General features: G+C 36.0%; 1 protein-coding gene across 3 annotated transcripts in view; it reads left to right on the plus strand.

The window, feature by feature from the left end:
* Window positions 1-1,657, plus strand: part of LOC131433073 (mucin-2-like) — a 235,204-nt gene extending 233,547 nt beyond the window's left edge. For 2 of the 3 annotated variants that reach the window (XM_058599833.1, XM_058599831.1), the window contains 4 exons: window positions 63-556; window positions 617-747; window positions 816-986; window positions 1,054-1,657. In XM_058599833.1, coding sequence (XP_058455816.1) covers window positions 63-556; window positions 617-747; window positions 816-986; window positions 1,054-1,353 — 1,096 coding nt within the window. In that variant the 3' untranslated portion in view covers window positions 1,354-1,657. The remainder of the gene's footprint in view (window positions 1-62; window positions 557-616; window positions 748-815; window positions 987-1,053) is intronic. The other variant, XM_058599832.1, reaches the window with a different exon arrangement.
* Window positions 1,658-15,645: the final 13,988 nt, after the last annotated feature.

Genomic DNA, 15,645 nt, shown 5'->3' on the forward strand with positions numbered 1-15,645 from the left:
AGTGAAAAGCGGGTTCGACCTCTAAAGTTTTGAAGCTATAAACTTGTAATTTTCTATTCTAGACCGACGGAACCTGGCCTGTGTCACTCGGAGTGTGATTTAGCCGGTACGATCCGTATTGTAGACGGAGTCAATTGGGTGCCGGAACTGTTGGATCATAACACTGCTGAATGGAAGCAGCTTGCCAAGGAAGTGGAAGCCCAGCTAAACGAAGTCTACAGCAACGCACAGAATCTTAGTAGATGGTACAAAAAGGTGCGAATCGATAGTTTCAGCAAAGGTAGTGTCCTAGTGGATTACTTCGTTGAGTTGGCTGATCTGACGCAGGACGTCAACACGTTGGAGATCAAGAAGCTGTTCCACGAAGCGTTGATGCCGGTACCGGTTGTAACGACGACGCTGGAACCTAGCACGGAATTGGACGGAGCGGACGATGGAGAGCCAGAGGAACTTGTTAGAAAATCAAAAGAGAATTTACAATCAGCGATACCGAGGGTAAAGGAGGTGTTCCTGTTGGGCAGGTTCAAGGTGGATCCAGTTTCGACAGATTTCACCGGTAAGCATTACGTTGCTGTTTCCTAGCGCAATTGGGCAGTTAATCACTCTTAATTTTCAGTCATTCCGAAACAAATTCTTCCCACGATACCTCCCGAGGAGGAAGATCAGCTTCTACCACAATGGGCAATCGCTGGTATTGTCATAGGTTTGGCCTCACTTCTTTTTGTTGTCATTTTTGGCGTTTCTGTGGTATGTTTTACCTTTTTGTGTACTTCTATTTCCCGCAAACGAGTACTCATGACGGATGTTTGTTTCAGCTCATCAATCGTCAAAAGGCAGCTAAGAAGAAAGCCCCAACCCCGCTGACGGCAGATATGCTGAACGAGCTGAACAAAAATCACATGGGAGGAATCGATAACTTTGGTTCGGAAGATCTGTACAATCTCGATGACACGTGGGAAGATCATACGCACGATGTAAAACCCAAGGTATGGCGAAGAGGATCAGATTTTGTTTCGCACGATCTCAATTGTAATTTGTTACCGTTTCTTCTAGCAGCGCTTCTCCAACTCCATGCACGGTAGCAGTGCGTCGAATATCTACGACAGCTGGCGATCGCAACGTCATCCAAACGACAACTACTTCTACGATGACTTTGGACTGAAGGGATCGCATTATCCTCCGACGAATCACCACCACCACCACAGGTTAGCAGATGCGGCCTTCATGATGCATGAACCTCCGCCACCGGTGATGGCCCTGTACCCTCCGTATCACCATGCACCACCTCCTCCCAGCGGTCACTACAACACCAACTCGCGACGATACTACCGAGATTATGATCCCAATTTTTAAGGGACGCCCCCGATTTTCATCTTTCCGTTCCCTCTCATTATGATGCAACGATAGTGCAATTGCTGTCAGTATCCTCGTTGCAGCGACTTATTTTCTAGGTAGAGACAATTTTATTCGCTGGATCAATGCTCTACTCAACTGTACCTCTTCCACTCAGATCCCGTTTGTGCTGTACATCTGTACTCCCTTAGTTTATGTAGTGTAAGACTTTATCATAATGTAGGATAATTTCTAATGTAAATAAATTATTTATTTTGTAAAAAAAAGGATACAAGTCTCAAAGATAAAAACAGTAGTAGAATAATCGAAGAGCAGTGCATGATTTATAAAGTTATCCGAAATACATCCGGACAGATGCACAATGACCAGTGACATATCTAAAGCAATCTTAAAGCGACCCATACACCTTCAGTTTTTTCGTGTCTGACGTCATGATTGAACGATTAACTGAAGTGACTTAAGAGCAGAGCTGCTAAATGTCACTATCAACGAGCAACTTTGCACGACGAAGATTGGAAAATTTATGTCACTGGAGCCGATCTGTCATAACTTAAATTCATGACTGACAATTTGCAGCACTGCTTGAGAGTTCATTCGGCCAAACGTCCGATTTTTTTACTGAAGCTCTCGAGCTTAGTTTCATCGTGTTTGGTTAGTTTCATGAAAAAAAACTGAAGAAACTGACATGAAGACAAAACGCAAACCAGACCTGACGCCACACACGCTAATACCGTTTTCGTTTTTGAACCTAGACGCGGGCTACTCTGACTCCGAGTAAAACGAACACGTGGTACGCGCCCTAAACAACAACTCATGAAAAAAAGAAAAAATAAACAAACTCGACTGGATGCGTGGTGTGACCCGAGAAAATTTTCAGAGCGAAACTACGCGATTGGAGTCCGATCTAGAGCGACATCAGGTTGCTAAAACAAACATATCAAACGATGTTTTGGCGACTCTGGGTCAGCTTCCGGGCTGCTCTGATCAATAAACGAAAACGGTATAAGTTTAGATAATCGTTCAGTTTTTTTATTTCGTTCAAGATTCATTTGAACTGTCCGGAAAACAGAGCGTGTATGGGCCGCTTTTGATCTCACAATGGAAATTTGGAATTTCAACAGTTTATGCTGGGATTCTACACAAACTCTTAGAAAAAATGAAATTTACGCTTGACGTAAATTCAAGTATGCCGTAATTTCTTTGGTGATGACACACTATTACATCTACTAACATGTAAATGTAAATCTTGCGTCTGTATCGATGTAAACTACAGTTAAATTAACTGTGAAGTTAATGATATGACTTATCTTTACATGCTATGTATTGTGAATGTAAGTAAATCGCGACGCTTCTTTTATGTGCATCTAAGAAGATGCAACATTTTTTAAGTGTGCATTTAGAAAATTTCGCAGAATTCGGTAATTTTTTACCGAATTTTCAACAGCTGAACATTCGGTAATCAGTTCGGAAATTAAATTGATTACCGATCGTTCGGTAATTGCTGAACTTTCAAACAACTATCGTAAACTGTAAATCAAATGGATCTAACGGATTGTTCGGTAATTTTTTGTTTGTTTGTTTTCCTTTGGTTTAAATTCTGGATTTTCGGATTTCATAAAACAACACAAATTCACAAAAACGAATGAACCAAGTTCTAACCTGTTGCGGCTGTGGTTTTATTCCACGAAAAAAGGGTCAAATGTTCCGACTGGCCGGAATTATGAGCGCCTTCCAAAACACGGCACAATCCGTCGAGTACACCAGAAATTATCCTCGATCGATTTGTGTAGGCAGCAAGTGGACAAGTGATAAAAAAAAAATTTTCTGCTTATAAGTAAACAAAAAGCTTTTAGTGGTTCAAATGTTTTAAAAACTTTAGCACCTGTACCTCAATCCATTCATGATTTTTTTTTCATTTGGATTAACCACTTACACTTACTGAAAATTTAAATAACTGTTTGACAGTTAGTTTCACCACAATCAGTTTTCACAGAAGTTCGGTTATTGGAAGATAATTTTACTATACGGACAGTATGGTTTTTACCGTACTCGGCGACTATTCAGATTTACCGTATGAATTGTATGTCTACATACAAAATTCTGTAATAAAAATTTAAGTAAAACTCCGGTAAAAATTTGCATAATTTTTGTAAAATATAACTCATGTACCGAAATATCGGTCATTTCTATAGATTACCGAACAATGGAATTAAATCTTAGTGTGTAGAAGGAACTGGTCTTTTACCAGTTCTACATATCCAAAAAAATTGATTTAAATTTGTATATTCAGGTACACTCTCATACACGTTGAGTACTTGTAGACATTGGACAATTTCGCTGCGAAAAATAATTGAAGGATTTCTAAACATTACGATTCGGCTCTTTACTCTGTGGTTTGATTAATGATCCACCCTGGAGCACATCGAATACATCGAAAACCACCACGACTGCAATTACTAAAGTTATACATTTAGCATATTGATAGGCGCATTTTGCATGTGCTGAGTTGTTTGTGACGTTTTGTGCTAGCCGTGGAAGATATTGATTTTGGCGTTTAACGTTGTCCACAGTTGATTTAGAAGGGGAAAATGGGGTGAAACGCAAATTTTTCACTTCTCTCAAGTTACTAATTTTGTAACTTATTACATGACATGACAAGATAAAACAAAACATTTTGGACGCTAAGGATTGAACATCTTTAAAAAATAAATAAACGAAAGAACATTAAACGTAATGTTCGGTATTCGTTTCGTCAAAATTTGCTTGAATTATGAAAGCGTCTATTCAATGCATGCTTCAGGAGTGTACATTACCAAGAGATTCACGTATACGTTTTGATATGAAATGTATTATTATTGGTCAGTCCCGCACCCAGAATTTTGCTGTGGGAGGGGGGCCCGTAGAAAAAATTTTAACATCTAGCTGATTTTTCTGTTCTGTTTTGGACGCGCCCTTAGTACCATTTTGGATTTTTGGAAGCATGAGAGCGTGTTCTAAAGTACAAATCAATTATAAAGAATTTCTGAATTAACATGGAAAGTAATTAGCAATTTAAGTAACGTATCACAAATTTTGGAAAGGAATGATATAAAAAATTGTAACATGTAAAATGTTATAGATCGACTTTTCTTATATTACATAAATCCCATAGTCTGGATTCGACCTCAGATTCAGGAATTACAGAGTGATGAGTGTTGAACATTTCAATTCGTCATTAGAAGTTCAACAACAGAAAAATTTTCTTAGTAGCAGTCAAAACGGAGCTCACATAAATTGATCAGAGATGACAACGACCATTTTCACGAATGCAAGATTGTATTTGAATGGAAGGTCTTATGGTTTTATAGATTTATATAGGATAATGGTTGTTCTAAATTTTAAAGTGTATTCCTTTATGACCGCACTGCATGCGGTGAACTAAGATTCGAAGAAAGTTCGCTTTCCATAAGAGCAATTCCAGAAATGCTTAGCAGATCATCAGACTCGACCTTCTCCGATTTGGATGAAACTTTGCACATGGCTTCAGTATGGCAAACCAAAAGTTTTGAACCGATGGAGAGGTCAATCCGACTCACGACTGATTTTTAAAAAGGGCGTATGTATTTTTGCATTTTACAAAAATTGCCTTTTTCAAATCATTGTAACTCGGAAACCGTTAATTGTACGAAAATGGCGTTCAGGAAAAATTTTGATTTTTTTCTCAATAATTACAAAATAATCCGAAAAAGTTATATAAAAAAATCAGGGTTTTATTTTTTTTTGATAATTTTTATTTTAAAGCTGTTATCAAAACCTACAGATTGGTGGCTATCCCATCCGTGCCTTTTGAAAAATGAAGAAGTTACAGCTAAAACAATTTACAGATATAGTCGAAATTTCAAGTTCTCGTTGAAAGATAATCATTTAAACAGTAGAACTAACGTAACTACGTCAAAACGAATAAAAACATGTAGAATCAAAGAGGTGTGCCAGTGTCATATTGAGCATTTGTGATCGCTGTCGTAGGCGGGCTTATAGGGAAAGTCATACGTCGAAAACAGAAGGGCAGTCAACAACGGAACCACAACCATCCACATCGCAATACGATTTAGAGGAAGTACTTCAGCAGCTTCAATCAACTCAGCATCTTCTGAAGCATCAGTCGCGGCGGAGTATTCAAGAGCACACAACATTGAACTCTTCAACAAGGGCATCGCAGGAATCAACGTGTCTCCGATATCAACGAAGAAAACCCGGAATGTTAATTATCCTCGAGAAAAATATTTGGATATTTCAAGAGGTATAAAAAAGCAAATATCCGGGTTCCCGATGGATGAAGAACATCCAGAATTACTCAAAACGAAAGCAGCAGAGTTGGATGAAGTGATTACTAAAATGATAGAGCAGTTTGCTAAGCCCAGGAAGCACTAGGAATGAAAAAGTGCGTTTGTTGTCAGTCTTCCCAAACTCGTGGTCAAAAGAGAAAATAGCCACAAAATTCAAGACGAACAAATACACTTTGTCGGAGGCAAAAGAATCAACGGACGAAAACAAAGCCAAGAAACAAACGGGACACAGCAGGAACGAAACGGTAGAGGTGCTTCAATATTTCAACAGCGATGACGTCAGCAGAGTAATGCCGGGATCAAGAGATTGCGTCATAGTCAAAATGAATGGTAAGTGTGAACGCAAACAAAACGATTGCTTTATTCATCCTTGAAAGAAATTTATTTGAGGTATAAGGAGGAACTTTCAGATCGAAATATTGGATTTAGTACATTTGCAGCATTAAGACCAAAACACTGCAAGTTGTTTGGAAGTTCTGGGTCACATAACATATGTGTTTGCACAATCCATGAGAATGTTTCATTAATGATTCATACTGTTGAACAATATTTCAAGTATGATGATAAGAATTATTATTAAAAAAGCTATTATGTGAATTATCAAAATGATCGTGCTACCTCCGTGAATGCAAAAGTTGTCCAGCGACACAAGATCTGGAGAGAAGCGTTTTAGACAATTTCGAGGAACGTGATTTGACTGAGATAAGATTTGAACAATGGGTTTCTACTAACAGATGTGATCTAGGGAAATTTTTCATACCAGTAGAAGAATTTGCAGCATATTTTTGCGAAAAATTAGAAAAATTTGTGACTCTTGATTTTATTAAAAATCGACAATCTGATTTTCTTAAAAAAGGCAAAATCTAATTTAAAGACAGGAGAAATTGCTATTATTTGTGATTTTTCAGAAAATATTTCATTTGTGCTTCAAAATGCTGTTCAAAGCCACTATTGGAGCAATGATCAAGCAACCATTCATCCGTTTGAAATTTGTTATAGAGAATCAGAAGTGTTTAAACATTTAAATTCCATTGAGATTTCAGAAGTGCTTAAACACGATACCATCGCGGTTCAACTGTTTATTTCTCACTTCATGTCATTCTTGAAAGACAAAATTCAAATTAAAAAAGCAATATTTATGTCTGACGGAGCTGCCTCGCAGTACAAAAACAGAAAAAAATTTGCAAGTTGTAAATTCAAATCAATGTATAACATTGATGCTGAGTGGCATTTTTCTGCAACTTCTCGTGGTAAAGGACCATGTGATGCACTCGGGGGTAATTTAAAGCGAATGGCACGGCGTGAAAGCTTGGCTAAACTACATGAACACCGAATCACAACTGCAAAACAATTATATAAATGGGCAGAGCAGAGACGTCGAGATGTATTCACGATCATGTCTTTTTGTTACGTGTCACAAGAAGAATATGAACGGGGTGTGACCGAGTGGAGTAGTGTTTATAAGGATACCAAAATGATTCCAGGCACACAGAAATACCATTCTTTCGTTCTGATTTCAGAAACCACAATCGTCACAAGACTGTATTCGAATGACGATGCACGTAGTACTCATATAATTTTCAAAAACTTAAAACCTTAAATGTAATTAAGAAATTATTCATGTACATGTAATAATTTTAGATATAGCAATCAAATAAACAATTCATGGAAATATAAAAAATGGTGCTATGATTAAATATTTAAGTATCTCAAGAACAGCTTCTTTTAGAAGAAAGGATATCATGAACAAATTTATTGCCTTTAACATGTAGAATAATATTCTACTGTTTAAATGATTATTTTTCAACTTTCGAATATATCTGTAAATTGTTTTAGCTGCAACTTCTTCATTTTTCAAAAGACACGGATGAGATAGCCATCATTCTGTAGGTTTTAATAAGAGCTTTAAAATAGAAATTATCAAAAAAAATTAAAACTCTGATTTATTTTTATTTAACTTTTTCGGATTATTTTGTAAATATTGAGAAAAAATTCAAAAAAAATTTTCAGTGTATATCGATCCGATCGATTCCCTACAACTTCTTCCTGAACGCCATTTTTGTAAAATTAACGGTTTCCGAGTTACAACGATTTGAATTTTTGTGAAATGCAAAAATACATACCATTCGACTCAGTTCGTTGTGATTTGTGACAAAAATGTTTACTGGATTCTTTCGGAGATTGCTGAACCAATTTTTTCAAACTTCAAATGAAAGGTTGACGATATTGAATTTTTTTCCGTATCCGACTTCCAGTTCCGGAATTATGGGGTGAAATGCACAAAAATAATAAAGAATATACTCTTGATTTTCTCAGAGAAGGTTGAACCAATTTTCACAAACTAAGGTTTCAATGAAAGGTTATTCTGACGCCACAGCATGTCATTGAATTTTATAGTGATCCGACTCCGGAAGTACAGGATAAAAATGCGAGAAAAAGATTTTTAAAAAGAACTCACGTGGGTTTCTCGGGGATTTCTTCGCTGATTTTATTCAGATTTTGAATCCCATAGATTGCTGTCGAATTTAATTCAGATCCGACTTCCAGTTTTTGAATTGCAAGGTGACGTGAGTGACGTAATCGACACGTAAACAATATCATCTTATTTGTGTTCAAAACTATTTTAAGTTGGTTGCGTTAATAAATGGCCATACGAACAGACTTCTGCCATAACAGTCCTCAACTTTTGGTTGCAAAAATACCGGGAATTGTCATCAAAATTTCAAAATTGAATTCATATTTATCATGAAATTCTGTTCTCCGTCTTAGTTCACTACACAGTGCTGGTCATTTTCTTGTTAAGGACACTTTCTGCATCCTCTTTTTTAAATAAACTCTTTTAATCATCACCTATAAGTTGCTAGAAATATCTGTTCGGATTCTCATTTAATTCGATCAAATTTATTTAATTCGTCTCCCCATGCTAGGAGTCTTTGCTACGTCCTATGATACTCTTTGAAGTGGAGGAAGCATATTTGCTAAGTTTGATGATGCCAAAATACAACACTTCTTATAGATACATTAGGAAGACGATATCTCACTTTTAGATGAATTAAACATTTTTTTAAATATAACAACATGAAAAATATATTTCGCGATATGGAAATAACGATAAACAGGCACTTATCATCATATTTGGGCTTTTTGGCTAACTTTTATATGGAGTGGCATCATCCCGCTCGGCCTTTTCGCTGCCTGAGCAGCCATGGCCACCAGACGGCTACCAAAATTGATTCAGTGACGGCTGTCAAATCGAATTTGGCAAAATATAGTCGCCGGTATCTTAGTTAGCCGTGCGTTTTTATCTGTTCACCTTTGCTGAAAATGTCAAAAATTTCGATGTGGAAAAATCCTGGTTGATACGGTATCGTTTGAGGTGTATGTCTGGCAGCGGTGAGGCAGTCGGTCACCAGAATGGCTGCCAGCCATATTTTGCCCGCTGGCAGCATTTAGTCATCCGTCTAGCAACCATGCCCATGTGGAATTGTGCGGCGTTTGCGTAATTTCGGTAAGGGAGACCGAGGCTGGTTGGCCGAGTGCCTTTTATGAACAGGCTATTTTGCTCAGTGCTGGCAACTTTAGTAATTTTAGTTGGGTATTAGGTTGCCCATGTACCGCCGTAATTTCAGGTGTTTTTGTGATGTCGTTTGGACAAGAGAACGTTTGTTTTTTTTTAACAAGTGGGTAATTTTTTTATAAAGTAATATGTGTAATGTGAATATATTTACTTCCTATTCTCAAAAACATGATGCAATGAAAAGGGTATTCTGAACAATACAGAAATGGCAGAACTTTTTCCAGTGTAATCTAACTTATATTTTTTTCGTGAAACGTGATTGTTCTCGAAACAATCATTGGGGTAAGTTAACCGAATTTTGTGCGAGGTTGGTTGGCCTTGTTGTATATTCAATGTAGAGCAATGTGCACTTTAATATTCATTGAATGTTCACCTTTTTTGGATGACATTCTATGTTATTCTAATATTGATGATTATAAAGAGAAATGTGCATGAGAAATAAGTAAAGAGCTGTAAAAAGCTCACTTATGCTGCCGAACCTAAGTCTGAAAGTTAAACTAATTTTAAAGACTAAAAAGTAAGGAGTTTTTTATATTCCTACACAATACAAAATGGTGCACGCTAAATTTTTTCACTAATAAACGTCTTTTATTGATGTATTTTATGTGTTTCAAATATGTATTTAATCAAACTCGGCCAACCGATTAATAGCTTTTTGCCTTTCTCTATAGAAAGGTATTAGAATTGTTGGAAAAACCGACTTTCAACGGCACTCTTTGAAGATATTTTTACCGCTCAATTTTCTCAGAGATGGCTGAATCGATTTTAACAAACTTAAGCTCGTTTGAAAGCTACTTCCGAGCCCATGATCAGATTCGAAGATCAAATGGCTGTGACTTTTGATTCCAGAGATATGGTGGTATAAAAGACGTAACCGACAAAACGGGTTGTTTCTTCATCGCGCCAGGTTCTCGAAGATGGCTGAACCAATTTTAACAAATCTAGGCCCGTTTGAAAGCTATTTTTAGCTAGAAGATCAAAGGGCTGTGACTTTTTTTTCCGGAGATATGATGGTATAAGTGACATAACCGACAAAATACGTTAGTTTTTACCGCTCTTATATAAGGGTGCCAATATTCATCTCTAATTTCGTAAAGCGCTAGTGCTCAAAAGTTTAAGCACCTCGAAAAAAATCCTCATGCAAAATTTGGGCTAAATCGGGCATGGGTAAGGGGTGCTGCCCGGCGATTAAGGTTTGAAAATTTTCGATCATGAAAAAGCATCATAGAGAGTACATGAAATTTCCGAAATCGAAAATTTTTTTTGTAGTTCCAAAAGTCCTAAAATTGCATGAAATGTCGAGATTTAGTGTCATCTCAAAAAAATTCGTCGATTTATTCAAAAAAAATTTTTTTCGAGATGACACTAAATCTCGACGTTTCATGCAATTCTAAGACTTTTGGCATCAAATTTTTTTTTTCGATTTCGCTCTATGGTGATTTTTCAAGATCTATGAAAATTCCACTAAGTGGAAAAATGATACCTACTATGTGACATAAACACTGAAGCATACTTTTGTGAACTACTCGATTCAATCTGAATCAATTGGTGTCAAGAATGAGCCCAAATTAGTGTCAAAAATTATTTAATAAAAAGATAAAAAATATTTTTATGAGACTGTTTAGAAGAAAGTGAAAGGCATTATCACACCACTAGGTGGATTAGGAAGAGTTTTTTCCTGATTTTTATTTAGTAATTGAATCTATTTGACAGCGCAAACCTTTTTTTGGAAAAGTCTAACCAGAATGAGTACAGAAATTCCATAAGCCAAACTCAGCTAGCCAGCCCCGGTCTTCCCTAATTTTAGAAAAAAGTTGAGATCGAAATGAAAACAATTGTCAATTGACTGTAGTTTTGAATGAAAGACAATTCTGCTTTCTGAGTGAGAAAAATGACAGAATTTCATGACCACGCTCTTTTGAAACCGTTTTTAACATAGGTCGGTAGATAATTCTGAGTTTTAATTGGTTCGATGTTCACCGGGACAGCGAGTTTACAATAACATTGAAGATTGTAGAGTTAGGCATTTATATTATTTTTATTTAATATCAATGTTTATAGTAAATTTTTAGCTTACCTTCTAAACATCTAGGTATTCTATCCTTCTAAAAAACTAATGAAAGTTGCAATGATTTACTGTAGTATACACCTAATTTTTGCTCTACAAGCTCGGGGCAAAAAAAAAATGTTTTGCCCTCATTCTACCATCACATTTGACTACATGACTATGCTACTTATAACTACTAGGGATGCGCGAATATAGTTAGCGTTAATCTATCCGATGAAGTTTTTATGGTCAATCCAGTTAGGTAGGTTGTAATAACTCACAATTACTGCTATGAGAACCATGTTACATTGTGGGAAAAAACATTGAACTGTCAAATAAAAAAAAAGCCTTTACAGCCAAGAAGGCCAGCAAAACTGTTGACTGACCGGTACTGATAATGTAGTCTATTCTGAAATGATGCTGCTATTCTTCCTTCCTTCTTTTTGGTTTCAATGAACCGAATCAATTATCCGTGCAATGTTTCTTGTAACAATGCACTACAACCGTGTCCAAATGTTGTGCGTGAGTGAAGTTGAGTTGATTAGATTCGAGTGCGAAGATCACCGTTCGAAATGAAAGGCACCGAATCGCTTCTGCCCCCACAGGCTCCGAGAGAAGGTGTTGAATCCGTTCAGTTTCGTAGTGAAGATTTTTTCTTGTTTTTTTTTTCATTTGCATGTGTTCGTGTGTGTGTCGAAACGAATGTTGTTCAAATAAGATCATTCTGTCGGAGCAGAGAAGAGGGCAAGGATGATGATCTTCTTTTAATCGTCGGTTGAGCAGATATTTCACGGTTCAATGTCAATCATTTGTTCTTTTTTGTGGAATGGTTTTCCAGTTCAACATGATTTTTTGTGGCTTTGATGGCAATTATCTAATTTTATACGATGATTTCACGGTTTAGTGACTTTTGAGTATGAGAGATTAGTCAATGAGTTTGCAGTTGTGATGCGAAAGGTAATGCTCTGGAGTGCACTATATGGATAAATAATGAATCTATGTAAATTTATTGTTTCTTCAATAACTTCATGCTCATGTTTAGCAATATATGTTAAAGTCATCGAATGAACTTTGTATCAAATTAGCGTTCTGCGGCGATGAAAATGGCCGAGTAGGCTGAGCAAAATTTGATGGAAAAAATCGATTTTCATTCGTTCAAAAGAAGGCTCTAGTGAAATTTCTTTTATATTTTGTGGTTAAATGATACCCCTTTTCATAATAGCAAATTTGAGAAATCAATGCAAATTCCATTTTAAAACATCCAATATTTCTATATTCAATTTAAATTTTTATATTCAACTAATAAGGTGTATTGGAATAGTTTCAAAGAATATCTACGTTTTTTAGACTTATCATCTAAGATAAAGATTGGAAATTTTTAATGCTTATCGTCCTAAAATATCGGAACCGGAAGTCGGATCCAGAAAACCTATGATACTGTGAGATGTTTCATTTGAATCAAAGATGTGAACGCATCACAACTAGAATCAATCAACTGGGTTGAAACAATGTATGTAGATGAGTTTTTCAGTCGGTGTTGAACAGTCGTTCGCACCGCACGCGTATAGCTCTTGGCTTCTGGAATAGAGTTTCATTGATTCAAGGCTTCAGTCTTTTTCAAGACTACCTGAATCACTAACAGTCTTTTTAAAGACTAACAATTAGTCAGCCTTTCTCAAGGGTAAACAAAGAGTGATATTAGAGTGACTAAGAAATTAATCAGCTTTTTTCAAGGCTAGCTATTCAAAGAACTATTCTTCGAACTAATCAGTCTTTATTAAGACTACCACAAAATCAGTCTTTATCAAGACTTTTCCAAACTAGGAGTCTAATCGAAGACTAATTTAGCCTAGTTAATTTAATTTAAAATTTCATTCATTTCAAAAATGCCTGCGTCTAACCGGAAAGGCAACAAGCCTAAGGTTAAAAATAATTCAACACTCAATACTAAATCACAATCCGTTATTCAACAATTTTCTAATAACATTCACGATCTTATAGAATCTGAATGTAAAAATAAAAGACAACGGACGGATTGATTCTATGCCGTCTAACAATATTTACGAGATTCTTCCTGAATCCGATTGTAGCGACATAGAAGAAAATTCTTCAAAAATTCCCAAAATGGACGCTTGTCGTTCTGGGAAGAAACAACAATCTATGCCACCGGTGACGGTGATGATTTCCGACTTCAAAGCATTCCGTACTGAGCTTTCTACTTTTCTCCCGGAAGTAAAAGTCTCATTTCAAATCGGACGAAGAGGAGAATGTCGAGTCTTGGTTGATGGATTGGAAGATTATGAACGTCTTATCAGATATTTGTCCGAGAAACTTCATAAATTTTATTCATATGATATAAAATCAGACAGACCTTTCAAGGCTGTCTTGAAAGGCTTATCAAATGATCACTGGTACTGATGAAATTGAAAATGAACTAAAACAGTTGCTTGGTTTTGCCCCTTCCCAAGTAATACTTATGAAAAAAAAGAGCGAATGGTACTTCTAAACCACGCTCTGGAATTTCCAATGAACTTTCCCTAATACACTTCAATCGAAGTGATGTAAACAATTTGAAAACTTTAGAAAAAGTACGTTTCATTTTCCACATTAAAATTCATTGGGAACATTATAAACGGCATAATCGTATTGCAAACTTAACGCAATGTCGTCGTTGCCAAGGCTTCGGCCATGGAACCAAAAATTGTCATATGTATGTACGTTGTTTTAGTTGTGGTGGATCGCATTCGAAAGACGTTTGTCCAATGAATGAAACCACTAATAAATTTTCATGTTCAAATTGCGATGGAAATCATAAATCCAATTATTTGAAATGTCCTGTCAGGGAAAAAATTTTATACACTCGTTCGCTTAGACAACAAGTCAAATCAACGACCTTAAATTTACAGAACATACCTGAAAATCAAAAAACCGTTACAAATTCCACGCCTAATTCTTCTAAGGTACTTATTTCTTCGAATTTAAAACAAAAAATAGGTACGCCTGCCAATTCGTCATCTAACGAAAACAATTTATTGACAGGTTGTCGACCTCGTCACCATCTTCTTCTAATGTCCGTTATGCTAGTATAACAGGTAGAAATCTACCACCTAATTCTTCTAATGTGAATAATCAAAACACAGGACCGCCTTGCAGTTCATCTCCTAACGAAAACAATTTATTAATAGGTAGACCGGCCAAATCATCTTCTTCTAATGGCAGTCTACCAAAAATATTCCTTCAATGCCATTCGCTTCTTTAAATGAAGTTGATTTAGGCGATATAACTGAAAATAAAATGATCTACCTACGAGATAAACTTTTTCAAATGATCATCCGAATGAATTCGACTTCATCACTTTTTGAAGCATTGCAAATTGGATGGCAATTTGCAAATAATATTATAATGAATTGAAAATTTAACAGTGATGTTAAATAATTATTTGAATATTTTAAATTCGAATGATCGATCTTTGAAATCGAAGTGAAGATGAATTTTATAATTTTTTCAAAGTTCACAAAATTCATACTGCCATTGTGACAGAAACTATTCTTAAACCAAATGTCAAATTGAAAAGTAATCCACATTATGTGGTTCATCGATTTGACAGGTTTACTGGAATGGATGGTGGAGTTGGCATTTTTGTCCAACGCAAATTAAACATCGAATTTTACCTTCTTTCAATACTAAAGTTATTGAAAGCTTGGGAATCGAAGTTGAAACCATTCATGGAATTGCCACTCCAATGCACCGGCGAACAATTAAATTTCTTTAAAGGCGATTTGCAAAAATTCACAAGATATCGACCGAAATTTTTCGTAATAGGGGACTTAAATGCTAAGCATGTCCAGTGGAATTGTAGGCAAAATAACAGTAATGGTAAAATACTTCATAATCAACTTTCAACTGGTTACATTACAGTTCTTTATCCCAGTAATCCGACTTGTTTCTCTTCCGTGAAAACCCCGTCTACAATTGATCTGGTTCTAACAGATCAAAGTCACATTTGTAGTGAACCGATTACACATGCTGACTTTGACTCAGATCATTTTCCTGTAACATTCAAACTTTCCAACGAAGCTTTAATTAATTCAATTAGTTCTATATTCAACTATCATAGAGCTAATTGGTTGGATTACAGATCTCACATTGAAAATCATGTGGATCGTGAAACTATTTTAGAAAATTCTGCGGACATCGACACAGCAATTGATAATTTGAATCATTATATTATCGAAGTTAGAAATCTTTCAGTTCCCAAAGCTCAAACTAAATTAAATTCTCCTATCATCGATGACAATCTTCAACTGCTCATTCGGTTGAAGAATGTCGACGACAATATCAAC

Source organism: Malaya genurostris, chromosome 2 (genome assembly GCF_030247185.1).
Source record: "Malaya genurostris strain Urasoe2022 chromosome 2, Malgen_1.1, whole genome shotgun sequence".
NCBI lineage: Eukaryota > Metazoa > Arthropoda > Insecta > Diptera > Culicidae > Malaya > Malaya genurostris.